The sequence below is a fragment of the Mustela nigripes genome, chromosome 2 (assembly GCF_022355385.1).
Source record: "Mustela nigripes isolate SB6536 chromosome 2, MUSNIG.SB6536, whole genome shotgun sequence".
Lineage (NCBI taxonomy): Eukaryota > Metazoa > Chordata > Mammalia > Carnivora > Mustelidae > Mustela > Mustela nigripes.
Genome location: NC_081558.1, coordinates 97,148,449 through 97,161,230, shown reverse-complemented (window position 1 = coordinate 97,161,230; position 12,782 = coordinate 97,148,449). Strand labels below are relative to the sequence as shown.

The 12,782-nt window shown below is 35.0% G+C and overlaps 1 protein-coding gene across 1 annotated transcript in view; it reads left to right on the top strand.

Annotated features, from left to right (window-relative positions):
• POLQ (DNA polymerase theta) overlaps positions 1-12,782 on the top strand; it is a 130,129-nt gene that overhangs the window by 1,191 nt on the left and 116,156 nt on the right. The window contains exons 3-7 of the mRNA XM_059391041.1: positions 1,810-1,940; positions 3,366-3,522; positions 5,351-5,459; positions 8,103-8,322; positions 10,989-11,136. Coding sequence (XP_059247024.1) covers positions 1,810-1,940; positions 3,366-3,522; positions 5,351-5,459; positions 8,103-8,322; positions 10,989-11,136 — 765 coding nt within the window. The remainder of the gene's footprint in view (positions 1-1,809; positions 1,941-3,365; positions 3,523-5,350; positions 5,460-8,102; positions 8,323-10,988; positions 11,137-12,782) is intronic.

Here is a 12,782-nt window from a genome sequence, read left to right as displayed (position 1 = left end):
GTTCCAGGATGAAAGTGCAAGGGAAGTGTACATCTGTTCTTCCCCTGGTTGATCTCAGTTGCTTTACAGTGTGTGAGCATTATACATTACGTATTTATAAATTGACCATCTTGTACGGGGATGTATACCACAAAACCATATGTAATTTACCAAGTAGAAGACTTACATAGGCTTTCAGGGGCAACTCTGACATTCATATTTTTTTTTTTTAATTTTTTATTTTTTATAAACATATATTTTTATCTCCAGGGGTACAGGTCTGTGAATCACCAGGTTTACACACTTCACAGCACTCACCAAATCACATACCCTCCCCAATGTCCATAATCCCACCCCCTTCTCCCATGACATTCATATTTTTTAACATTTTTACTCACTGACTTTAGACCTTATCATTTGATAAGATGTGCTTTCTTTGTGTCAGTTTTTTTTGAAGTTGTGAGTCATCCAGAGTTTTCATTATGTCTTCGGCAGATAGTTCTTACTACTGATAATAAATTCAGGCTGTAGAGTCAGATTGGTTGGGTTTGAAAACTGTTACAGTTAATGCCTATGATAATTAATAGCTTATTAATAGAAAACATGAGAGAATGCTTAGAAGAGTTGTTGGCATATAGAAAGTACACCATAACTGGTAGTAGTGGTAGAATGGCCTGACCATTTCAACTGCTTAAACCAAAACTCGAGTGTCATTCATATTTCTGGTCACCAGCTTATATCAGTTGATCACCGTGTCCAGTGTGCATCTCAAATACCTTTTTCTTTTTTTAAAGATTTATTTATTTAAGAGAGAGAGAGAAAGAGAGAGAACGCACACACATGAGAGTGTGAGTGTGCAGGGAGGGGCAAAAAGGGGAGAGGAGGAGAGAAGAAGACTCCTCCCTGAGTGTAGAGCCAGACAGAGCCTCAGGCTCATGCCCCGAGATCATGCCCTGAGTGGAAATCAAGAGTCAAATACCCCACCGACTGAGCCACCCAGATGTTTTAATTCTGACTACTCTCTCTTTTTAGGTACACTACCTAGTTCGCTATCCTCTTTCTTGTAGACTATGCTCATCTTCTAGATTATGCAATAGCCTTATAACTAGTTTATATTTTTTCTCAGGTTTTGTTCTGCCCTGCTCGCAAAGTGATCTTTATAAAGTACAAATATGATCTTAACATACCTTTTCATAGAACTCACTAGTCATTCTATATTGCTTTCAGGATAAATTCTAAATTCCTTACATGGTGGGATTATAAAATTCTTTTTCATGTGACTTGTTCATATCTCTTCTCTAACTCTTCCTGGTTTTATTTCAGGCTTACTAAATTACCATCCTTTGAACTTAGCAGGCTTAGCCTTTGCACATGCTGTTTCTTTTGCTTGGCATTCCTTTCCTCTTCCCTTCTCTTCTCCCAAGTTGTATTTCCTTTCCATAAACTTCATTATAGCTCTTCTCTCTCAACTTCTATCATGGTTTTTACCACAATATATTAAACTTGTTTATCTCCTTCCTCAAAGCAGGGCTTTTAATCATTCAGTACTTAAAGGAAAGGATCATTAGATACAAGCTAGGGACTCAGTATTTATCACTTATTGTTCATAAAAGGATTTGTTTAAGAATTCTCTGTTTTCAGTGTGAGGCTCTCTAGAGCACTGGTTTGAAGTCAGGGACATTTAAGTGAATAAAGTTTTCAGTTGCTAGTAGGGGCCTTAATGATAGGTTAGTCTAAGGCTCTGTAGTTACTGAATTTGGTTTAAAACACTTATTAATTCAATATGTCAAATATTCTTTTTGTAATAACCTGTGGAATAACATGTTTTAGCTCCTACTAGTGCTGGGAAGACTCTTGTTGCTGAATTACTTATGTTGAAGCGAGTTTTGGAAATGCGGAAGAAAGCTTTGTTTATTTTGCCCTTTGTCTCTGTGGCTAAAGAGAAGAAATACTATCTTCAGGTAATGTTCTTATATTAAGAACATTATTGTAATAAGATCTATTACTGGCAGCTGTGTTAATAAAAGTTTCTTTTGTTGCATCCCAAAGTAGCTTTAAAAGTTGGCCATTGATGAAGATAAACTTTTTAATTATTTATATAAAAGGAGAAAGGGTCATTAAATCAAAAGAGTAACTGAAAGTTGTGTTAAAATTTATAAACTTTTCCTTAGGAAGTAAACAGAATATTTCAATTAGTATATAAACATATAAATTAAAAAACAGCATTTTGACTGAATAGCAGGATTAGAATGAAGCATGGAAAGGAAAGAGTGTTTAAGGATGCATATCCTATCTTGAGGGCCATTTGGGAGTAGTTGGGGGAAGAAGATCCAGATCCATTGGTGCTTAGGTAAAACTTCAGGCCTGTGGTTTGTTCTTCTGCAAAAATGAATAATAACATTTTTCATTAGTATGATACTCCCTGGTTTTTAAGGCGCTTTTACAACTACAGTGTTACATTAAATAAAATACATTTACTGTTGTGATTTCTGCAGTGAAAAAATGTGTTGGAATGGCAAGACTATTAAACTGGTAGTCCAAAAAAGCTGGGTTCTAGTCCCAGTTTTGCCACTAACTATGTCTTCAGGCCAGGCACATAATCTCCTGGACTTTAGTATTTTCATTGGTAAAAAGGACTTTAACCCTAATATTATGGGTTAACTCAATAACGCTCAGAAACATTTTACTGAATGAACAGCTCTAAAGTTCTATGGTTCTATAAATCTTTTTAACAGTTATTTCAGAGGCCAAATAGCCAACAAAGCTGGTCCTACATGGTAACATCCTCTCAACTTAGACCAAAGTAGCAAAATGATGAAAGGATCCTTTTTATTGAGAAGGTATGTTAGTTACAAGTAAAACTACAAAAAAAAAAAAAAAAAAATTTAACATCAAGGTCCCACTGCATTTGACTTTTGAAAACTTCTATTGTATAAAAGATTGTGGGATAATAAGAATAATTTTTTCATGAAGTATAAATTTGTTCATTAAAGTGTTACATTTGTGTTTAAAAACAGAGCTAGTTTCTTACGTGTTTATTAGATTAAAAATTGAGTGCTTTAATTTTTTTTTCTAGTTTTAATTTCTATAACTCTTGGAAGTGCTTTATAAATCTAATCGTTAAAATGGCATATTTCTATTTGACTCTGTCTTAACAGAAAATCTCTGTTCTGTGTTTTGTCAGTTCTAAACATCATGTTTTTCTCATGTGATTCTAAAAACAAAAACAAAACAAAACAAAAACCAGTGTGTCCTGGCCAGGAACAATCAACAGTAATCTAGTAAATATCTTTCGATACTTATGTCTGTATTCTGGGATAGAACCAATCTATAATTCATGAATTTCAAGTATTTTTACTTGTATTATTCCTTTTTGCTCAATTCAGAGTCTGTTTCAGGAAGTAGGCATAAATGTGGATGGTTATATGGGCAGTGCCTCTCCGACACGGCCTTTCTCTTCCTTGGATATTGCTGTCTGCACAATTGAGAGAGCCAATGGTCTGATCAATCGCCTCATAGAGGAAAATAAGATGGATCTTTTAGGTAAGAAAAGTAGGAAATAAGCAAATATTTTCTGCTGCTATTTTTTGAAGGAATGGAATGGCTGTTATGATTTCTATAGGTCCCATTTTTTTCTTATTGAGAATTGGTATCTGTAATGTTAGGAACTCTGTGTTAAAAAAAAAAAAAAGTTTTATGTCCTGCTTGCTGTTATTGACTATTTCCCTGTATGTTTGCACTTTACAAAACACAGAGGAATATCCTTGAGCCCTCAAGTCATTTCTCATTGCTTCTTTTCTCTCTAAACTTTACTGGGAATAGAAGGAAGCATGCTGGAGCTGGTTCTGCCATATCTGCAGTTAGTTTCTATTCATTATCATATTCTGGTGCAAGATAGCTAGATTTGGTCTTTACTTGGAGGTTACCATTTAGGCCAGAAGTGGTATGAAGCTATAGAAACTGACATTTGTTCCTTTGGAACTCTGTGAAGGCTTTCTACCTTAATGCCTTTTTTTTTCTTTTTTTTTAAAGATTTTATTTATTTGACAGGCAAGATCACTAGTAGGCTGAGAGGCAGGCAGAGAGAGAGAAGGAGGAAGCAGGCTCCCTGCTGAGCAGAGAGCCCCAATGTAGGGCTCGATCCTAGGACCCTGGGATTATGACCTGAGCTGAAGGCAGAGGCTTTAACACACTGAGCCATCCAGGCCCCCCCCCCCCCCCTTTTTTTAAAGCCACTTAGGAAAGTCTACGTAGAGGTAGCAACAGGAATAGAATAGTTGTAGCATCAGCAAAAGCAGCAAGAATGATCAGTTAGCTACTCATTGAGATCCTGATGAACTTAAATGGTAAAACTGGGTAGAGTGGGAGTGCGGAATGAAATCAAAACTTAATAAGACATGGCTCTGCTCTATGAAGCTTAGAGAGAGAAATCAAATTCATCAGTTTGTATCAGAATTGTCTTAACACTTGTGACCCCATTGGATTTTAAATATCTGAAAGATTGCAATAGAATCTTATAAAATGTGATATCCAGTATACCTAACACAGTGCCTGGCACAGATTGTTTTTGAATGACTGACTGAGTGAATAAACTCTGAAATAACTTTTCAGATAGCTTACTGATGAGGAAAAGGAGTATCATATGCCATTAGGAAATGGGTTTGAAAGATCTTAATTTAGGTGGGGAGGGTTAGTTGGGGGCAGAGGGATACCGGTGCCTGTGAAAACCATAATCTTATGGCTGTGTTTAAAGAAGGCATTGGTTGGTACTAAATTTTCAGTACTTCTTGAGCATTATTCCAAGTGCATAGACTGGTTTGATTCTCCAAGTAGTGGAGAAGAGGATTCTGGTATACAAACATATTTATGTTTTGTAGTGGGGTGATTCACGAGCCTATTATCATCAAACAAAAACATCCTTAAAATAATTTCTTTCTTCTTGATCTGATTTTGTTATTCTAAGCAGCTTTCTAACATCAGTATGGTTGGTTGCCCTGGTTGTTTTACCCCATAGAAAAGTCAATATACTGAATAGGTAGGTGTATTTGATATCTCATTGTACAAATATTTATACAAAGTTGCCAATATAGAAGTATCTGAGTAATGAGAGGCAGTTTCCTCTGAGTTAGCTAATCCTTGATTTTTAGACCCTGAATACAGTATAGTTGGACCACTTAAGATGTCTGAAATGTCTTGAGAAAGGATTGTCCATTATGTGAAATTTGATTTTTGTTTTATGGTTAGAAATTTGTATTACCTGCAATATATTGTAGTAATGACAGCTACTTACTATATAAGATGCTGAGTCTTTTAAAATTTTTATCGAAATTGTTAAATTTTGTGAAACTTAGTATCTGGACAATCTCTTTAGGAATGGTGGTTGTGGATGAATTGCATATGCTGGGAGACTCTCACCGAGGGTATCTGCTGGAACTTTTACTCACTAAGATTTGCTATATTACTCACAAGTCAGCATCTTGGTGAGTACCTGAAATAACGGAGTTCCTGAGATTCTAAGCAGTGCTAAGGAATTGTTTGCAAAAGTGCATAGTAAGTATGAATTAAGTAAATTAAAGAAGGGCAATAATACCTATTTAGAACAAACTCAGGTACAGCAGTTCATTTTTGTTCCAAAAGAAGTACTTAAGATTGAGAGTGATTTTTGATGATTTTTATAACATTTTAAAATTTCGGGTTGTTCATTTTTATGATAAAATTTTAAAAAATCCAGTTTTTGTATTTGCCAGTTATACATCATTCTATTTAAGCAATCAAGACTAATTTTGAAAAATAGCATTTCTTTATCCCCTCCCTCCCAGAGACAGCTACTTTCAACTCTAACAGCTTTTAAAAAAATTATTTACAATGCTATTTCTAAATGTAGCCACTGTGGTTTTAGTTTTACACATTATGTACTACTTATTATGAAAGATGAAGACCTAGCTCTTCTTTAAAATCTTTACTCACCCAACCCAATCTCCTCCCATTTGACCCCACAGTCTCTTTTTGTCCTTTCATAATCTTCCCATTCTCCAAATACTGTTATATCATAATTTTTATCAGATCAATATTTAATGTTAGACTGTTATGGCTATATAAATGCCTTTGCCAACTGAAGCATGTGGTATATTATGATTACTTTTATCTTCAAAATAACTTTTAAGAAAATTAATATCTGAAATTAATATCTTTTTTGTTTGATGGCTTGGTTTGCTATGTCCTTTTCACTGATTGATCCCCAGCCTCTTTCCCATTTACGTAAATCTCCATCCAATATATTTCAACACATTTTCTATTCTACCAAATTCATCTTCTTGAAGTTTCTCCAAAAGACTTCTGAGTTATCCAATCTGGATAGGTGGGTAAACTATATATGTGCTGCATAGTACTTATTTTAGGATCTTTCTTTATCATTCATTCCTATTGCTTTACACTTGGGTCAGTGTCCCCCTTTTTTGGATAACATTTTTTTTTCTTGATTTACTTCCTCATTTTGATGGGGACATCTTCCAGGAATTCTACTTTATTTTAGTGCACAGTCTATTCATGATTTTTTTTTTGAAAGTTTGCATATCTGAAAATGCCTTATGGTTATTTCGTAGATTGCCCAGGTATAGAAGTCAAGATTTTATGATGCTTATCCTTTATCCTTTGTATAAAAATTTTTAATTCACTCTGGGAGATTTTAGGGGCTCCTTTTCTTCCTCAGTGTTGTGAAATTTCACACCGATGTGTCTTGGTGTTTCATTTTTGTTCATTGTGTTGGGTGCACAATAGATCTCTTTCAATCTAGGAGCTCTTATATTTCAGTTTAGGGAGATTTAATACCTCTTTTTCAGTATATGAGAAGACATGGAGATAATTGTTTATATACCAGATCAGTAGGGATATAGAATATAAGACTAATGCAAGTAACAAATTTGACCAAATGGATGTATGTAGAAGAATTTCCAAATAAAAGCAGAATGTATGTTCTTTTCAGTGTGCATGGTAAAACTTCACTATATCCTGAGCCATAAAACAATACATTTTAAAGGATTTAAGTATTTTAAAATATATTCTCTGACAAATGGAATTACACTAAAAAATAAGTGTAGGAGAGGCATAACTAGAACATGTCCCCTGGAAATTGGGACATACATTTTTACCCATTTGGGGTAAAAAAATAATCACAGTAGAAATTGGAAGATAGTTTGAGTTGAAAGTACATCTTCTAACAAAACTTGTGAAATGCAGCTGAAGTTTAAAGGGGGAGCTGATGTATAAAATGCATGTATTACTGAAGAAGACTGAAAAATTAATGTATTATTCATCTCAAGAACTTAGAGTAGTAAAATAATGCCACAGAAAGTAGAAGGAAAGAAATAATAAAGACAAGAGCCAAAATTAATGAAAGCGGGAAGTCATTATCCCGAACATTCAAGTAATTCAACAAATCAAGAAGAGAAAACCCAATATATCAATGGGCAAACACCTTCAAAGGGCATTTTTTAAAATTAACATATATTATTAGCCCCAGGGGTATAGGTCTGTGAATCGCCAGGTTTACAAACTTTACAGCACTCACCGTAGCACATATTCTCCCCAATGTCTATAAACCCACCCCCCTCTCCCTCCCTCCTTCCCCTCCAACCCTCAGTTTATTTTGTGAGATTAAGCGTCTCTTATCGTTTGTCTCCCTCCCGATCCCATCTTGTTTCATTTATTCTTTTCCTACCCTCAATAGGCATTTATAAGATGGTATCCAGATGGTCCATAATCATGAAATGATACTTAATCTCATTAGTAATCAAGGCAATATAAACTACTTCTTCAAAGAGATATTATGACACACTCTCCAAAATAGCTAACATTAAAAAGATGGACAATACTAAGTGGTGACAAGATGTGGAACAATGAAACACATATGGATCATGGAGATACTTTAGTATAGTCTCTTTGGAAAACAGTTCAACATCAATAAAACTGAAGATGATCTATAACCCAGTAATTTTACTTCTAGGTATATATCTTAAAAATGTATGGGTGTATGTACCCAAGGACATGACCAAGAATATGTTAGCAGCACTATTTGAAACTAATACTATGTATCTTTGAACATCATTTTCATTTGTATTTGACAGCCAGGCAAATTTAGCCAGTCCTCTGTCTAATGTTGTGCAGATTGTTGGCATGAGTGCTACTCTTCCTAATTTGGAGATTGTAGCTTCCTGGTTGAATGCTGAACTCTACCACACCAACTTTCGTCCTGTACCACTGTTAGAGTCAATAAAAATTGGAAATTCTATATATGACTCTTCAATGAAGCTTGTGAGGGAATTTCAGCCCAATCTACAAGTAAAGGTAAGTCAGTATTTTTACATCACTATTCCTGGTACTTTGTATTTGATTGCATTTTCTAGGAGTTAACATTTTTTTGAGTTATATAAATTAGGGGTTGCAATGCAGTTGAATATGCTTTACATACCCATTAGAAGGATTATTAATGCCAAGCTAATGGTTTCATCTTAAATAATTGGTAGTGATGGTGAGAGAAGAAATTCAGTTGTGCCTTCAATTTATTTATTTATTTTTAAAGGTTTTATTTATTTATTTAACAGAGAGAAAGAGAAAGAAAGAGAGCATAAGCAGGGGGAGAGGCAGGCAGAGACAGAGGGAGAAGAAGGTTGCCCACTGAGTAGGGAGCTGGAAATGGGGGTTGAACCCAAGACCCTGGGATCATGACCTGAGCAGAAGGCAGATGCTTAACCAACAGAGCCACACAGATGCCCAGTTGTGCCTTCAATTTATATGATTATCTTTTCCATTAAGTATAATAGAAGATAATATAAATAATAAAAAATACTTAATTTTGTAGATTGTTCTTTTTAACTGGGAGATTTTCTTATGGCTTAGTTTACACTAAGCACTAATGTGGAAAATTAAGTTTTGTTAAGTAGTAGGTATAATATATAGTGAAAGAGAAAAAACATTTTTGGAGTCAGACCTACCTCTGATACATAATAGAGATACTTGATATTGTGGATACTAGTTGAATCACAAAACCTCTCTGAATATACTATCTTATCTGTACATTGGGGTGTAATACTTATATTAGGAGTGAAGGATGGTGTTAAAAAATTGGCATCTAGGAAGTGCTTAATAAATTATAAATTCCCTCACACACCCATAAACACTTAAGAAATTTTAGTTCACAGTATTTTTTTTAAGTCTGATTCTTCAATCCTGAGGTTAAAAAACTGACTCATCATTTGTGGAGTGGGACATCTTTCTGTGTAGAGCTGTGTCTCTGAATACGGAAACAGCTGGAGTTGGAAATAGGAATAAGTTCATGTGTTTCAGTCCTGTCCTAGATAGGCATTTGTAGCCTCTATATGTCTGGCATGGAATCTTATTCAGTTGGTTTGCTCTGTACCCCAAATTTAAGGCACTCCTGTGCCTTAGTTACCTCAGCAAATATGTAAGCGCATTCATTTACTCTCCTGTTAATCTTTTTCTGTTGCTATGTCTATGCCTTCACCCTGTTTGAATCACTTTAAACTCTTACCTGGATTATTGAAATAGTCTGCTAATTGAGCTCTCTGCTTCCTACCTTTTCCCTTTTAGTCTATACTTAAATCGGGAGCTAATGATCTATTTAACATGAACATCAGATCACATTACCATTATGTTCCTACATTTGAAGTGGTTCCTTGTTTCCTTTAGAATGAAAGCCAGCCTCTTTTTGGTAGTCTGATAAGACATTACATGATCTGTTTCCACCCACTTAGTGCTTTGACCTTACCTACTACTTTCTTATTCCCTCTACAGCCTCTTTGCTGTTCTAAAATATGCCAAGAATCTTTCACCTGAGGTTCTTTCTTTCTGGAATGCTTTCGGTTTCCTCTTTTACCTTTGGACATTTACTCAAAGTCACTTTCTTAGACCTTCCCTGGCCACCTTATCTAAATTACAGCGTCCTCCCCTTCCTGGTCCCTATTTTCCATTTTCTTTTTCTTTTTATCACTTTTCAAAATTCTGTGTTTTACTTATCTTGTTTTTGTTATTATCTATCCCTTCCTACTGGCATAGTAACACTTTGAGGGCAGAGCTTTTTTTCTACTTTATCCTTTATCCCCAGTGCCTAGGACAATATCTGGTATATAGTAAATGTTTGTTCATTGAGTGAATGGATGGACGAATTAATTAATTCAGTTAAACACCCCTTCCAGTTCTGAGAACTCAATGGGCTGGCTACCACATGGGATTTACATATGCTTTATTCTGCCTGAAATTTTTCCACTGTCCACCAGTTATCCTTCATTGAAATAACACCTCCCCTCCTTCATATATCAGCTAGATAATTTTTCCAGAGAAAACTCTTTGATTTTTTTTGTCAAATGTATGTCAAATATGAGGCTTCATAACATCCTAAAATGCTTTTATAGTACATCTAGTAATTGTATTTTACATTTATTTGTTTGGTACTTTAATACCTTTCGCCAACGAACCCTAATCACCTTAAAGACAGGACCTTGACTTTCTTTTGCTTACCATGATATCCTCATTGGCTGAGTGTTCGAAGTCAATAAATACTAGATGAATTAATCAACATATTTCCTTTCACCTTGCATTATAAGGAAGTGTATTTCTTTTTTTCTCTTCTTGTTTTTTTCTTTGTTATTGACTTTGTAATTGGTTTTTGTTATGCCTTTCAATAGAAGAAATCTTTTTTTTTTTAATAAAGATTTTATTTATTTGTTTGACAGAGAGAGAGATCACAAGTAGGCAGAGAGGCAGGCAGAAGAGAGGGGGAAGCAGGCTCCCTGCTGAGCAGAAAGCCTGATACAGGGCTTGATCCCAGGACCCTGAGATCATGACCTGAGCTGAAGGCAGAGGCTTAACCCACTGAGCTACCCAGGTGCCCCCAGTAGAAGAAATATTGAAGCAAAATGAGTGAGTGACTTTAAACTGATATGAAAATGTTTTGAAAGGACCATTAGAGTGACTTATTTCTCTTTCTTCCTTAGGGAGATGAGGACCATGTTGTTAGTTTATGTTATGAGACCATTTGTGATAACCATTCAGTATTGCTTTTCTGTCCATCAAAGAAATGGTGTGAGAAGTTGGCAGATAGCATTGCCCGTGAGTTTTATAATCTCCACCATCAAGCTAAGGGTAAGTTACTGATGGAAATGGAAGCTTCTATACTCAGTACACTTCCTTGAAAGTAATGTAATCAGTATATAAATAAAGCATGGCTCTTTTTGATCACTGTACCACCTGCCCACTGGACACTCCTTTACAAAACAATGCTTTTGTGACTAATCCTCTCCTTATCCTCATGATAGACAACATATACACACACTCAGGCTAACCTTAAGATTTTTAAAATACTGGATTTATACAGGCACATACTAAGATTCTTCATCTAGGATCCATGAGCTTTGAAGTATTGATCTTTGAAACCCTAAATTATATCTGGAACATCATATACACACATTTTTCTGGAGAAATCAGACATATCTTTTTTTATATTTCCAAAGCCTAAAAAAGAATCACATACATATGCATATGTGTATATACATATAAACACATATATTTTAAAATCAGCTTTATTGGGGTGCCTGGGTGGCTCAGTCTGTTAAGTGTCTGCCTTTGGCTCAGGTCATGGTCCCAGGGTCCTGGGATCAAGTCCTGCTTGGGGCTCGCTGCTCAGTGGTGAGCCTGCTTCTCTCTCTTCCTCTGCTGCTGCTTCTGCTTTTGCTCTCTCACACATGCTCTCTCTTTCAAAATAAAATAAAATAAAATCTTAAATAAATAAAATCACCTTTATTGAGGTATAATTTATATATAATAAAATGTACCCATTTGAAGTTTATAATTTAATGAATTTTAACAAATGTATACACTTGTTTAACCCCCACCAGTAATGAACCCACAGAACATTCCTATCACCCATTTAAAATGTAATCTTTGCTCTTTAGCTATCAATCTCCTCTCTATTCTGAGCCCCAGGCAAGTGACCTGCTTTTTGTTACTCTAGATTAGTTGTGCCATTCCTAAGAATTTCATATAAATAGAATCATATATGATGTATGTGTGTTGTATGTTTGGCTTCTTTCAGCATGGTATTTTTAAGATTTTCCAGATTGTTATGTTTATCTATTTGTTTTCTGTTGCTGAGTAGTGATTAATGTATGTCTATAACCATTAGTATATATTTTACTGATTCTAGGATGAACACTGTTCCCTCACTACTTTTGCTAGCCTGTGGTCCTTTGGGGTCCCTACACAGATGAGTTTAGGGAAGACAGAAACCAACCAGTTCTGGTCACAGAATATTAGGATATTTTATGATTTCATTGGAATCCTGGGGATAGGTGATGGATACCTCAAGCTTAGCTCCAATAAGTAAGCTTTGCTTGAAGTTTTATTTGATAGGCTCCAGCCCAACATTATAATACCTCTTTTATTTCCCTCCTAATTGATGTTTTCTGTACTGTGCCATTTATATTCCTTATGTTGTACCATAATTACTTAAATTCCTTTGATAATCAGAAACATTATTATTATCTTCTTTGCTTGAGATTCTGTTACTTTGATTTACAGCAAGGTTTCCGAAATCCTAGTGCTTGGACTGGAGTCTGGGCTATAATGAGATTTTCACCAGAAAAATAAGGATACGACTGCGTTTTTTTGTAAAGCTGAAGTTTAAATTCTGAAATTACCCTACTAATTTTTTTTAATGTTAAAATGACTTTTATATTGAAATAAAGGTATTGATCAATGGTAGTTTTTAAAAATTTTAAATTGTGCTTAGT